Genomic DNA, 15,075 nt, shown 5'->3' with positions numbered 1-15,075 from the left:
TAATATTCCTACAATAAAATCAAGGAGTGATAGAAAAGGAACAAGATTGGCTTTTCCTGCAATATGCAACTGATGTACATAGGTACAAAAATAAGCAACTCCATGTAATCCAAGGTGCATATCAGAAAAATACAGCAACTTGAAGACGGGGGAACAGACATTAATGATGTGTATAACATCTACTCTAAAGAACCACGCATCTCTAAGACTGATGATTATAATAGAGAGAATTGACAACTACTTCCCAAGACAAGGCTTTGCTTTTTTTTTTGTTTTTTCTTGGTACCGGGGATGGAACTCAGGACCTTACACTTGCAACACTTGCAAGGCAGGCAGGGCACCACTGAGCTAAATCCCCAGCCCAAGGCTTTGTTTTTAATGCAAAAGCTCGAAAAACAAACAAACAAACAACAACAAAAAACCATAAGAGTGAGCTATATGTCAGGAAGTATTTATCTTTGAAACATCATCAAATTCAGCAAGACAAATAAAAATATGAGCATCGATGCTTGTTGGAACCCATCATCTCGCTCACAAAAAGGATGGCATACCTACCTAAAGAAAACCCTTGATTTTCCACAAATGAAGATTTTTTCCCCCTTTTCCCTCTTGCCTCTACTTCATACATGCGCAGAATGCTTACATCTCAAACTTACAGGTTTATCTGTCTCCACACGTTATATAACATTTCACCAAATCAATTTCATCTCAATCTCTCCTTCAGTGTCCACTCAGTGTGTCTTCTTCAGAGAGAAGTACAGATTTGTCTTGGATCTGCTGGGTCTTCAGTCCATAAACACTTTCCGAGACAGTCCTCACCTCTGCAGTACATGCCCAGAGGGAAGACATGACCCAGATTCCTTAGGATATGGGGAAGGAAAGACAGCAAGGAGAAGTTGGTTTGCAGGACACTGGAATATGATGGAAAAATCTTAGGTCCTAGGACATGTTTGAAAAGTTCACTCCCTGTAGACATTAATGAACCAGCAGTAGGTCAAGGTAATGGCTACAATGCAGTTAATACTGCATTCCTGGTGTACTGTCAGGTGTCATGATGGGTACAGACCTTTAAGAGTGTTCAAAGATAAAATAGCCCACTGCAGCTCACAGTGCTGTAGATTTGGCACCACTGGTATGGACTGGATGGTTACGCCCATGAATTTTGAAGTCAGACAGGATTTCATTAACATAACAATTTTGCTATTCACTGGTCTGGGAGAGTGAGAACCACTTCTAAGCCTGCTTCATTCAACTTGTTAGTCTTGAGACATTGGGGTAATATCTAATAGGCTTGTATCCTCTCCTTCTCCCCCTCCCTCCTCTCCTCTCTCCCTTCCTCCCACCCTCTCACCTCTCCCCCTCTTCTCTCTCTCTCTCCTTGTGTCTCATTAAGAAGCCTACAGCCTTGGACTTCTGAGTGTTGGACTGCAAGCAGATATCACCACCTGTGGCTGTACATTTTTTTTTTTTTTTTTAATGAGACTGGGTCTCACTATGAAGTTCAGGCTGGCCTTCAACTCCCTATTTAACCCAAGCTAGGTTCAAACTTGCCTCCTCTTGTCTTCGTTTCCCAAGTGCTGGGGTTACAGGTATGCACCACCACAGCCAGCTTGTATATTCATTTAACTGCTTGATAGGAGTTCCTTTTTCTTTTGATATTTTTGAAAATTAACTGATAAAGAACCTGTATGTAAATATATTTATGTAAATGACTATTACACTTCTATATGTGTTGGGTGTATGAGTGTGTGTGTGTGTGTGTGTGTATTTATATATTAATTCCCAGATCAAGCATGTTTTTTTTCATTCCAGTTGGGCTCTGTAAAAATTTATACAGCATACCTTCTCTAACTTATGAAGCATAATTCTCAAAGAATAGTTGGTGCTTTTGCTGTTCCAAGTTCCTTTTTAAAAAATGAAAAGTGTATGGGCTGGTAATTAACAGTAGTCATTCAGGAAATGTCCTGAGCACTAGAAGACTGTCCTGTACAGCAGCTGTCCCGAGAAATGGCTCCTTGTATTGGACAGATTATGGACACCCATTCTTTGAGTTTTCCAACCCATTTATCATAAAGGGCTTTTAAAAAAGTACCAGCCTCAGTATAAAAAGTTGTATAAAGCAAAACTCGAGTAGTCTTGACAGCAGAATCTAAAACTTGAAAAATGAAACTTTGGTAGAAAGATTATTATTATAAAGGCACAAATCTATTGCATAGGACAGTAACATAGCTTATTTTCAGTAATCACAAATGCACTTATTTATTATGAGGTACAAAATACTTTAAATAGATATTTTACATTTTGTGACATTTGCTTCCTCACAATGAGCTTGTCAGGTGCAACTGCAAATCCCAATTTGTATTTTAGGAAAAAACAAACCTAGAATTCATCTATGACCAGAACTTCACACAGCTTATGAAAGAAGAGACAGGATTTGAATTGAAATAGGCTGGATATAACTCTGGGTGTGCCTACTGCTTACTCTGTTTTATTTTCCTGTATTCCCAGATGAACCTGGGGTATCACAAAGTGATATTTGTTCAAAGCGTCTTGAGATGTTGTGGCGGAGTTCATGAGGAGGACTCCTACGGACTACCCAAAATAATACGGATATGCAACGAAGCTAACAGGCTTTCCAAGTATCTTCAGATCAGTGATCAAGAGGAATGTGGAGAAATATGAGCCGTGGATGTTACACCAGTACAGACCCATCTCTGGGCGGGATTGATGTCTGTGAAAGAGTAAATATGTTTCTCTCCTAATTCAAGCAAAATACTCTGGATGTCTCAAGGAAGAGTAATAGTTCCAAAGGACGGAAGAGAAACCACAAGGAAGAGGTGGTCTGAACAGTACAGATGTGCCCTGACCCCGGAGATGATCCTTAAGACAGCGTATCACAGGTAGATGAAGGAATGAGAACATTCAGGAGCTGGGTGGGCACAAAGTCAAGGGAGCTGGACAGTTCCAAGGATTGAAATACGGATAAACGGGCTGAGAATAGGAACATTTACAGAATTTGTAGATAAGTGACCCATGGTTTGTGATATTAAAAAATGAGACGGTGCCTGCTTCAAAGTTGAGGAAAATTCCAACACGATGGAGAGGAGTAGCCACAGAGAGGGTCAAAATCTTAGGATCAAAGGTAGACGTTTCATCGAAGGCATAATACTCCAATTTCTTCTGCAACCCTATAACCCAATAGCCATACTGAGGTCTGTATCTAGAGTAATTTTTTGAATGGGTTGTGCTTTGATTAATAGCAAACGTTATGGAGCGTTTTCTACAGTATACTCCCAGGATCCAGGCAGTCTTATAGGAAACATCTATTTCCCAATAATGTTTCCCTGAGGAGAAATATTGCGAGGCTAAAATGCCATAGTTATAACACTTAAATGGCCAAATTGGCACAGGTCTCACTTGTCTGTGATCTTCCGAAAGGACAAGATTCAAATTTAGGTTCACTGGATTCAGTGTAAAGTCCACTGCAGGAGAAAAAAGAAGAAAGGTCAGGCAACAGATCTGAAATAGGTTCATCTGGTGATACCTTGAAAAGGGAACTTGGGACATTTTGTGTGGATGTACTGGGGGAGGAGGTAAAATGCTAGAGAAACGCACAGTTCACATGTGAGAATGCATGAGACAAGATGATAAAATCTTGTTGTAATCACAGTTTTGAAAGGCGAGTCACATCACAGTGATTTGTGCGTGTGTGTCAGGGGCGGAACTGGGAACTGAACTCAGAACCTTTGCACTGAGCTACATCCCTAGTCCTTTATAATTTTTCCCCCATTTGGAAGACATGGTGACACCACAGTGCCCAGGCTGTGCTCATACTTGTGCTCTTCCTGCTTTAGTCCCCCAGGATACTAGAATTATGGGCGTGTACTACCACTCTCAGAACACAGTGATCTGAAGATCCAATAGCTTCTTACCCCAGTAGCTTTGGACATCTTTTAGCTCTGAAATGATAAAAGATTCAATGTTTTTGATCAGAAGCAAAAAAAAAAAAAAAGCACTGATACCTCTTCTCTGAAGTAGAGGCTAAGGAGGGAGTATTGTGACAATATGCCCTGGTAAATGAGAAGCTGAATCAGACACCTAAGCCATTCTCCTCAGACACACCTGCAGCCTCTTCATCACAGAACACCTCTTCTGATCCCCTGATCCCCTCCTCAACTCCATCTTTACTTTACAGCTATCCTAGCTCCCTTGATGTCACAAGAATCCCACATCCACTCTCTTCTCATAGCTCCTCTCACCTCTAAACATCCATAGCATCCTGCTCAGGTCTGGAGCATGAAACACACTCTTCAGCTTCTTCGAAGGAGTTTTTGGCTTCTTCAGCGTCCAGATCTCACTCCTAGGGATAAAGAAACATCTTGAGCTGCACATTTCACGTGTCTCTCTCCAACACCATGTGCTCACTCTCTTCCCACATCATAGGTGTTTTTTATGCCCCTTCCCTGGGGAGGCTGAGGGGAAGCCTGACCCTGGATTGAGGAGGAATATGCTGTGTGAATTATACTTCTGTTCACCTTCTGTGTGACCTAGGAAGTCTCCATCTCTTGAAAGCACAATTCCCTCTTCTAAAAGTGGAATAAATTTACCCTTCCTTTGATAACTGATGAAAAAAATAGTACAAAATCAGGTCAAACGGTACACAGAAAAAGCCTTTGCTACCTCTAAGAAAGTTATGTGATGTGGAAAAGTCATTCTATCACCATGGGTCTTCCAGGGAAGGCCAGAGGTGTGGCACTCTAAGCAAATCAATAGCGGACGATAGATCTTGGCTGTGATGCGGAATTCAAACAGAAAGTCTGTGAGTCTGTGTATTAATCCAAAGCCTGGACACTGCTGGTAGTCTATTAGAGATTTCATATTGCCCTTTCATGCAATAAAACAGGTAGCAAGCAATGAAAGTTGCAGAATAAGATACAGGGCCATAAGGTAAATTAAATGAGTGAAGTCACAGAGGTCTGATTGTGAAACCCCTAATCCCTATTATAATTTCTGGCTTTAACTCTGAACATCAACCATCCAATTCTAGCACAGAAATCGGTTCCATCCTAAGTAGGTATGAAACATTCAAGTCTTTTACCTGTGACCACCAATTTAAGACAATATGATATCCAAATTTTCCTTTTCCAGTAGATTTTTTCACTCTGATCAAAATATTTCTAATGACTACAAATGTTTCTTTATAAAACCAAAGCATTCTTGATTACCCATACATACCATTTCATAATTCCACTCATGTCCTAGAAAAAAGAGAGACAACATGAATCACAGGGATGAAGACTAGAGCAGAACTAATGAAAAAAGAATAAAAAACCAAATGGAAAAATCAAAAGTGAGTTGTTTAAAAATTAGTGGATTTTTTTTCACTAGACACATCAAGAGAAAAGAGAAAGGAAGTGAATTATTTAAGTCAGAAATGAAGTATGGAGCATTGCAATTGATTTTAGAAAAATCAAGACTTACAAGGAGACTGGGATGTGTAACTCAGGGGCAGAGCTCTTGCTTGGCAAGTGCAACACGATGGGTTCAATTCCCAGGATAACACACACACACACACAAACACACACACACAAATTATAAACTATGAACATTTTTGTACAAACAAATTAGATAGTCTAGAAGAAATGAATAAATTCCTGGGAGCACAGACACTATCCATACTGATTCAAAATGGCAGAAAATGGTGAATGGACTTAAAATATGTAAAGAGGTTGGACCAAAAGTCACAGATTTCTTACAAAGAAAATGCCAGACTCTGATGGCTTCCGATAGTGAATTTCACTAAAAGTTTGAAGATATGTTAACAATATCTCAGAAATTCTTCCAAAAATAAAAAAGAACACTTTGCAAAGAATTATATGAGATCACTCCCACCCTGATACTAAAATCACACAAAAATAACAGAAGAAAAAAAATACAAGCCAAAATTCCTTATGAATATAGACATAAAATTCTTCATCCAAATAGAAAATTGAATACAGAAAAATAACAAAAAATTCTTGGCCATTATAATCATGCTCAAGTGGGATTTAACCAAGAACTGAAGATTTGTTTTAGCATAAGAAAATTTAGATAATATAACTTGGTAATAAAATCTAGAATAAAAACCACATGATGCTCTCAATAGATAGCAGAAAAAAATCTGACAAAATTCCACACATTTTCATGATACAGTGGACCCTTGAATTAGGACCAGCCCAACATGAGAACAACTAGGATTATGACCCGGCCAGAATTTTAGTTTTAACTTACAACCTAGGTCTTGACTTATGACCTGAATCCCAGCTGCTTGTGCTTCCAGATGGTCTCAGATACAGATTAACCCTTAAAGGGTTCTGGTACAACATCCTTCCCTGTGTGGGGTTAACTAACAAATCCTGGGCCAGTGTTTCTCTAAGGACACCAAGATCTCCTGTATATAGGAGAGAGACTTGAAGGCTGTATAGAAGAGCCTGAGTCTTCACTGACTAACTTGAGTTACAACCAGCCCTTGGGAATGAATGGAGTTCATAAATCAAGGGTCCACTGTAAAGGCCAAAGTGGAAAGGCAACAAACTCAGAGCCAAAAGGAGCTTTTCAACCTAACCAAGGGTATGTACAAAATCCCACAGTTAAATCATACATAATGGTGAAAACCTGAATGCTTTTCCCTTAAGATCAGGAAAAAAGCTAGAATGTTTGCCTTCACTTTTTCTATCCCATGTGAAAAATGACAATCCAGATAAAGGAAAGTGATAGACTATGTTTCCAAAACAGCAGGTTTATTGCTCGCTCCCACCTGCAGCAGTTCTAGTGCTGACCACTGACCCCGAAGCTCCAGATCTGAGATGAGCTCTTTCACCACCTGGCTCTGCTGAACCAGCTCATCCTCAGCCTGTGACAAACTATTCAGTGTCTTCTTTTCTTCCTCCTCCAATCTTTGTAGCTCTCTTTGCTCCTCATTGTCCAGGATTCTTCTAAGCTGATTAAATTCTCTTTGTATCCTTTGTCTCTCCATCTGTATCTGATACTGCCAGGATGGACAGAGATGTAATAAATCTGTCAGACTGAAGCCCTACCCTGCAAGTCACAGACTTCTTACAAAGGAACTGGGGGGTAATAGTTTTCAGGACTTCCAACTAGGAGGGGTGCACAAGCAAGAGAGTAATCTGAGGGGAGCTATTTTTCCTATTTTTTCTTTAGCAGCTACCCCAAGAGTTCCTTCATCTGTTTTGTCTAGGGGAACCCTCACAGAAACTGTAAAATGATGTCTGGGTTGTAGATAGTTATCCTGGGCACTATGATTCCCTGCATAATCATGTGCCCCATTTTGGGGGGAGGTATCAGGGATCGAATTTGGGTCCTTGTGCATGTGAGGCAGGTGGCAGAACCACTGATCTAAATTCCCGGCTCATCGTGCTTCCCATTTTAAACCAGGAAAACTTTAGTCTTTTTCCTAGTGTCCTCCCACAGAAGTGTGAGTGCTTCCTTGGAGAAGAGAAACAGAAAAGTATTCTCTGGTCTCATCTCCACTATATCGTCCAAGTTTGTGCCCACTTGCAAGTATCTCTGTGCACCTATAACACGTCTGCTCTCCAGCCTCAAGAACAAAACAAAGAAGAAAACTAATCAGATGACTTCTGGACTTTTTAAACTCAAAGAATAAAGACGAAGGGACTACTTAGATTAGAACCAAAGGTCCTGCCAAGGGTCCTGTCTCTGAACCCCTCATCTTGCCTTCCAAGAAATTCTGTCTTCTGTGATGTCAGCTTTCAACTTCTCAGCTTCTTGCTGCTCTTTCCTCAGCCTTCTGAGAGCTGCCTGGAGTTTCTCCTATAAGAAAGAAATGACACCAGAGTCAAGTTCTGAGCATTTTCAGCTGCTGAATAGAGGCTTGGCAGGAAAGAAATGTTAGCCTAAAAAGAGACAGATATTTAGAAACTTTGAAGTTGATGATGATTAGAATTTATGAAATGTGAGGAAATCTGAAGGCGTGAATGTGTTCATTATTGTTGAGGAAGGGAATTCATGATCTTCTCACCCACAGTAGCCTGTTCCTCTCTTTCCTCAGAGCCTGCTGTGAGAGAAGTACTTTCCTCTTACCGAGGCTGTTTCCATAGCCAAGTTATAATACTTCTCGGCTATCATCCAGCCAAGGCGAGCAATGAGGGCCAACCTTGGGAAGAAAGGTTATATAAAGGGAAGTGGGGCAGAGGGGATCCCAAACTTCCTACTCTTGGCCAAGATACTGTATGTACGCTAGTGAGGTTCACTCTTTCTGTAAAAGGAAGGAACACACTGAAATGTGCTCTATTCATTGGAACGTGAATGTAGAATACGAGACATACAGGAAAGAGATCTCAGGATTCCGTGTTATGGCATCAATGTGAATGAAGAAGGAAAACAAAAAAGATGAGACTTCTTACCAAGGACCTGCCTGTCCCCTCCATTAGCACCATACCTGACACTCGTTGGCCGCCTCGTCCATGAGGAGTGTGTGGTGACCACGGTGTTCCCGAGAATGCTCGCAAAGCCAGCAAATGATCTTTCGATCCACCTCACAGAAGAGCTGAAGTTTCTCTCCATGGAGTGCACAGAGATCTCTCTTCTTCCCAAGGCCCGTGCTCAACTTTGCATTTCTGAGTTTCTCCACTACGTCAGCCAGGTGCTGGTTAACCCACAGACTTCCAAGTGGGTACCTGACACCACACACAGGACAGCCGCTTTCCTTTCCTGAGCCAGTATCTGCATCCTTGTTGTCCACAGTGATGCATGCTTGGCAAAGGCTGTGACCACAGCCCAGACTCAATGGTTCTGTCAGCAGTTTCAGGCAGACGGGGCAGATCACCTCCACCTCTAGGTTCGCCAGGACTGTGGAAGCCATTTATCCTTCTTCCTGTCCTAACTCCTGAGTATCTTGTCTCTTAAAGGGTTCTTGACGGCTGGTCAGATGAAAAAAGAACGGCATCAGAACAGCCTCTTCCTTATAAATAAGGAAGAGTCTAACTGTGCAGACATTAATAACTGGCCCAGAACACACAATTAAAGAATCAAAAAGGAAGGGGAGAAAAACACAAAGCAGCACTCAAAGGCCTTGGAAAACTATAAATGCCTGAGAACCTTTGCTGATCCTCCCATATTATTTGGATGGCTTCTCTTCAGCTTTCACTCAGCTTTCTCCTTTCACATCCTCTCATGAGAAGAGCCCGCTCTACCTTACCTACAGCACAACCACAAATACAACATTTGGTTTAAAGTTGTGAGCTTTCTTTCATCATTACAATACCTATCTTTATGTCTGTTGCTCTTCCTAAAATGCAATTTATGCACAAATTAGGTATTTTTCTCCAAGTTCATTATCCCTAGTGCTTAGAATGTACAGGAACATAACATTTAAAAACCACATGAAGAACCTTTCTATCTCTCTATAGATAATTAGATCTTTCTTACTAAGGCTGTATTTTTTAAAATCTATTATCAGTCTTCTAATAGCTGAGCTTTGGTATCATAGATGTGGTTTCCAACGAAGAAGTATTTATCTTCTAACACACCTAGCTAAACAGATCGTTCTTACGTTCTCACTCACTTCCCAGAGGTACCCACAGAAATGGGAATGACCACAATATAGAGTTATAATAAATTTGCAATTAGAAATAATCTAATTTATTTATTCCTCATATGAAAATTCTGGAGAAATAAGCATCTTCTCTTTTTTTCAGATGGATAAATAATATAAAAAGACTTAGAGCAGTGGTGGCAAATGAACCACTGGAATATGTGCGTAGCAGCAAACTGTTGGTATCATTGAAAACTGAAAGATTCACCATCACTGACTTAAGAGCATCAATCAACGAATTAGGATAAACATAATATCCTCAGGGTCTTATTTCAAACATATGCATGCTACCTCACATATTTAAACAAAGACAAACAGAGCCAAATTCTAAAAGAAACACATTAGTATTCAGTTTTGTAAGAGTGCAGAAATGGAAGGATCCAGATAAGTTGCCAAGTTTTGAGAGGTCTTGTATTATAGGTGGTAGGATTTCACCCTGGCCTGGAAATACGTCAGTTGTTTGTTTGTTTGTTTTGACAATGTCTTGCTATGTTTTTCAGGCTAGCCTTGAACTCATGGTGATTGTACCACCTGAGCTGAGACTAGAGGCCTGTGCCACCATAGCCAGCTGTCAAAGATACTGATAGATACCTAAATGTGTGCTCTGTGGCAAAAAGGAGACAGTGCACATAAATCACAGAGTCATATCCATTTTAAATAGTTAAACCGAATAGCAGTAAGACAGTGCTTGATCATAAGAGAGAAGTTTCAATAGATACAGGGAAATGCTATTAGGGAGATAAAAATCTGTTCTATTTCAAATTCACACGCAAAAATTGAATGCCAATTATTTTTATTTATTTATTCATTCAGCAAATTATTATTAAAGATAGGTTGTCCTGCCAGGTGTGGTGGCGCACGCCTGTAATCCCAGCAGAGGCTGAGGTAGGAGGATCACTGCCAGTTTGAGACCAGCCTGGGCTACATAGTGAGTTCCAGGTCAGTCTCTACTACATAGTGAGACCTTGTCTCAAAAAACAAACAAACAAACAAAAAGATATCCTCAGTGATTAAAATTCTGGAAATGGATTAAAAATCTAAAAATCCAAAGTTGAATATAAGCAGATGATGTTACCGTAGTAAAGCTGTAGTCACCCAAACAAGAAATAAATTAACTAAATAATCTTTCATAAAAATACTAAGTATCGAGTATGATGTATTATACCTTCCACACAAAGTGATATGTTTTGGGGAAATCCAATAATTTGTCAAGCTAGCGAATATCCAAGATAGTCCTCCTTTAATAAATAAAGAGTTGAATTGAAATGAAAGCTGAATGGTAAGAAGGGAATATGAAATCATAAAGAGAAAGAACATTTTAAGGTAGAAGGAATCCCATATACAAATGCCCTGTTGAGGGAGGACCCAGCACCTTGTTTTCTAAACTGCTAGCTCTGTGGTGTCAATGATCCTGCAGAAAGCTGGGTATACAACACTTTCCAAATGCTGAATAACTGACCATCTCTTCCAAAGAACAAAGAACCAATGGAACCAGTGATGGAGGGATGTAAGATAGGTTGATGAAGGAAACAGAAGCAGATGAGAGTGAGAAATCAGACAAGTTACCTAAAAATACTAGGCATTACAGCGGACATATGGGAGAATAAAAGGGTTATGATCAGGCTTAAATCTTTTCTTCCCGTAAAGACAATACTGACATTATCTTTACCCCATATTTAATTTCTTTTAAATTACGTTCCCATAGGCACAGACCTCAGTTGCCATAACAGGACTGTGACTCATTACAAAATATATCCCTTTAGGGTCCAAGAAGCTATCAAAGCAATCTGTCCGTTGGAGTAAGACTTAGTTACTCTCTGTTAGTTTCACACACATCCAGCTGCTGATACACATATTAAACATCGCCCAAAGGTCAAACGCTATTATTAGCCTCTTGCTGTAGCTGCAGTGGTGGACCAGGTTCTGTTGACCAGCAAGACCATGGTGTGATGGCATCTACCTGTTCACGACTGAGGCTGTGAACCCACTGTAGATATGGGGTCCTGTTAGCTTTTCCTCCACTCAGTATCTTACCAATGCTGAGAAACACCGAGGACCCAGAGGAGGAAGTAGTGGAACTTGCATTCTGCCATGAGCCCTGTATCACATGTTCAGTGGGCTACAATCTGATGACAAAGCAGCTGCCACCACAACAGGGAGAGAATGGGAAAGGTACAAAGGAGTTAGACCCCTACCTCTGAGGACTAAGCCCAACTCACTGCCTAAGAGAGACCCAAGCTCAGCAGCTATCACAGAAGTCTAGAAGGGAACATGAGTGGCACCTGTCTGATAAAAAAAAAAACAGGTTACCTAGGTACCAAGAAGTCTCTGAGCTAAAAGTCTGCCAGATCTAAGAAGTCAGAGGACAATGAAAATGCGGAGGCTGAGCATGATAGCACACGCCTGTAATCCCAGCACTCTGGGAGGCTGAGGCAGGAGGACCACTATGAGTTTGTGGTCTGCCTGTGATCACTATGAGTTCAAGGCCAATTAGAACTACAGAGTGAGAGAGGCCGGGGATTTAGCTCAGTGGTTCTGCTTCCTGCCTTGCAAGTGCAAGGACCTGAGTATGATTCCCCGTATCTCCCCACTCCCCCCTCAAAAAACCTAGAATGAGGCCCTGTCTCAAAAAACAAAAACAAAAAACTGTGGGGAAGGGAGGCAGATGCTATTTACATTTAACTACTGCTAAGAGAGGTGGGATCACCTCACACTAAGAAGGCTCTGGGATGGCTGGACAACCTCCTCTGAAAGGCAATTGTTGCCTGGATTGGGTGAGATTTCCAGGAGCAAGTGTGGCACCAAGGGGGGTAAGACAGGATTTCAGTTAAGATATTAACATGCGCTGAAGAGTGTTCTTCTAGTATCTGGACTCAGGATATCACAAGCTCTGTGTCTTTGCTTAGGTCACATGGTGAAATTAGAGTGTGTTTAGGAAGTCAAGTATAGGGAAGCTTTAGACAACATCTCTGGATTTGGAACTGCCAGTGAAGAAAGTAGGGGCTGTTCCTGGCACCCAGGGACCTGGCAATCTCAGAGACTGCACTCCCCTCTGTCTGCCCCATTCCTTTATGCTCAGCGTTCCATCTTCAACCACCCCATGGAGTCCAAGGCTAATCTTTTCCACATAAATGACCCTTCCTCCAAGACCCCTGGCTACTCTCTTATATTCTATCAATCATTTTATTTATTTATTTATTTATTTATGTAGGTACCGGGGATTGAACACGGGTCCTTGCGCTTGCAAGGCAGGAGGCAGAACCACTGAGCTAAATCCCCCGCCCCTATCAATCGTTTATTGTCATCCACTAACTAAAATGTAAGGGCTTACATGTATTTCACATTTATCAAATGTTGAATGAATCTTTCAATGAATACTATTCATACCAGCAGCCTGCCTTAGCACCTTTGAATTATTTTTTAAATAAATAACAAAGTCACAGCAGTTCGGTGGCCTGCCTTGTAAGCGCAAGGACCCGAGTTCAATCCCCGTACCAAAAAAAAAAGAATGTAAACAAAGTCAATCCATTTTATCCTATAGGTTGGATCTTGTGCTCGATCCCAGGGAAACACTTGGAATCTGGGCAGAAGTGGGCCTCCTACAGGAATGAAGCCCAGGCTCACAGCAAGGCCATCCCAGCAAATACTGGAAAGGGAAAGCATGACAAGGACAGGCATCAGAACATACCTAACACATCTGTGAGGCAGGAAGTTAAACACTAGGAAGCCTGGTGCTGGGGACTCTGTGAAAACAAAGAAGACAGTCTTCCTTTCTCTTTATTTTCTTAATCTTCACTATAGATAAAATCGAAACAATTTTATGGTTTCCCACATCAGCCCATGAGAATGTAACCTCCTCCAAGTGCACTGATGAAGCTCCAGGACCCAGATAAAGTTCAGACTGTGGGTGAAGAGTTGGTAAAGCCTCAAGTTCTCAAAAGAAACGAAATTGAAAACATCCACGTTGGGAGTAAACAGAAGAGTTCTTCCCTCTGAAGTTGGTCAAGACAGTGATTATCCTAGCAAAAGAATAATGACTTTGGAGGAAAGAAATAATATTCCTTGATTACCCACTTAATCCTACAAATGTAGCCTGAGCCTTAATGCCACGCAACTGCCATCTCTTGGCACTTGCCCACCTTCACATGAAGGTGTATTTTCTATCCCTTTGAGATAAACTTGCCTGTGTGCTGTGACTGCCTACATGTCGTGCCTGAATTTTGTCAAACACAAGCACTCCAAAAACAACAACAACAACAACAAATTCAAAACAAGGAGAGTTGCTGGTTCCTTGTGATGTTCGGAGCTCATGGTGTAAGAACCCGATTCCCAGTGACAACATCTTTCAAAGTACAGCTGTCCCCAAAGGAGCCCGAGATAGGCAATATTCAAAGACAACAGAAAGAGCCAGCTTCATAGGGAGGCTGTTGAAATCTCAGGCTCTTTCTGAGCAGAAGCCAACTCTTGTTCATTAGCTCTGACAAAGAAAACAAACAAATACAGGTAACAATACAAAGGTGTGCACAGCAGGAAAAATGAATCAGTTCTAAGGCACACGAGGACACCAGGGTTTTACTGCAGTACTCAAGTGAGCATAAGCAAGTCAGGTACGGTGGTGTGTTTGTAGTCCCAGCTACTAAAAAGGCTGAAGCAGTAGGATCACTGGAGCCCAGGAGCTGAAGGTCAGCCTGGAAGGCACAGCAAGACTCGCCTCTTACAGAAAAACAGCTAACAGGGCAGGGGATTTGGCTCAGTGGTTCTGCCTTCTGCCTGGCAAGAGCAAAGATGGGAGATCATCCCCAGCACTGCCTTCCCCACCCCCAAAAGGCTAACAGGATTATTCAGAGCAAATCAAGTTAAGTCCTGACACTGGAACTCCAGGACACAGGACAAAAGGGGTCCTACAGCATTGGCAGTCAGGTGATCAACATGCTGTCCTCAGGCAGGCCAAGGGCTGATGTGTCAGGAAGGCCCTGACCGGCCCTCCCCAGAGGCTATCAGCCAGAAAGAACCCGCATCAACCTTTGCCCTGGCTGAGCCTTTGAGGCTGCATTGTGCCTTGGAAGCTTGGAAAGCTGGGGACTCTCCCACCAGCTACCCCATCTTCTGAGTAGGGCAAGGGTCCACCTTCCATTTACCTGGGGGAGCAGGGAGAGAGAGAGAAGGAATTCCAGTTTCCTTTGCAAGGAGAGAAAACCAAAACTACAGAATAGGGAAGTTATAAGAATGGACTCAACACGAAGAAATAAGGGTTCCTTCAGAAATAAGGCCTGTGCCTCTTGAACATTTCCTTTTCAGGCAGTTCCTCCCCTGATTCTTCATGGCTGCCATCAGTCTGCACTTGAGCTTTTCTTGCCTTCAGAGAAAGCCGATCTCTGAGCACAAATTAAACTCCGTCAACTTCCTTTCCTCCTGGAGTCTCCCACCCTGTGCACCTCCTCTCCCCACCCCCCCCCCCCACC

General features: G+C 41.7%; 1 protein-coding gene across 7 annotated transcripts in view; it reads right to left on the bottom strand.

Moving 5' to 3' along the window:
* Positions 1-396: 396 nt before the first annotated feature.
* Positions 397-15,075, bottom strand: part of LOC104869977 (tripartite motif-containing protein 34) — a 17,840-nt gene continuing 3,161 nt past the window's right edge. For 2 of the 7 annotated variants that reach the window (XM_010635389.3, XM_010635394.3), the window contains exons 2-9: positions 13,302-13,356; positions 8,459-8,939; positions 7,735-7,830; positions 6,797-7,027; positions 5,236-5,258; positions 4,260-4,360; positions 3,933-3,959; positions 398-3,482 (exon numbers count right to left, since the gene is read on the bottom strand). In XM_010635389.3, the coding sequence (XP_010633691.1) occupies positions 2,923-3,482; positions 3,933-3,959; positions 4,260-4,360; positions 5,236-5,258; positions 6,797-7,027; positions 7,735-7,830; positions 8,459-8,881 (1,461 nt within the window). In that variant the 5' untranslated portion in view covers positions 8,882-8,939; positions 13,302-13,356 and the 3' untranslated portion in view covers positions 398-2,922. Of the gene's footprint in view, positions 3,960-4,259; positions 4,361-5,235; positions 5,259-6,796; positions 7,028-7,734; positions 7,831-8,458; positions 8,940-13,301; positions 13,357-15,075 lie in introns of all 7 variants that reach the window. The other 5 variants (XM_010635382.3, XM_010635383.3, XM_010635400.3 and 2 more) reach the window with 4 other exon arrangements.

Source organism: Fukomys damarensis, unplaced genomic scaffold (genome assembly GCF_012274545.1).
Source record: "Fukomys damarensis isolate Sample0158 unplaced genomic scaffold, DMR_v1.0_HiC HiC_scaffold_16, whole genome shotgun sequence".
NCBI classification, from domain to species: Eukaryota; Metazoa; Chordata; class Mammalia; order Rodentia; family Bathyergidae; genus Fukomys; species Fukomys damarensis.
Note: the sequence above shows the minus strand (reverse complement) of the source record. Positions and strands in the feature narration are given on the sequence as shown.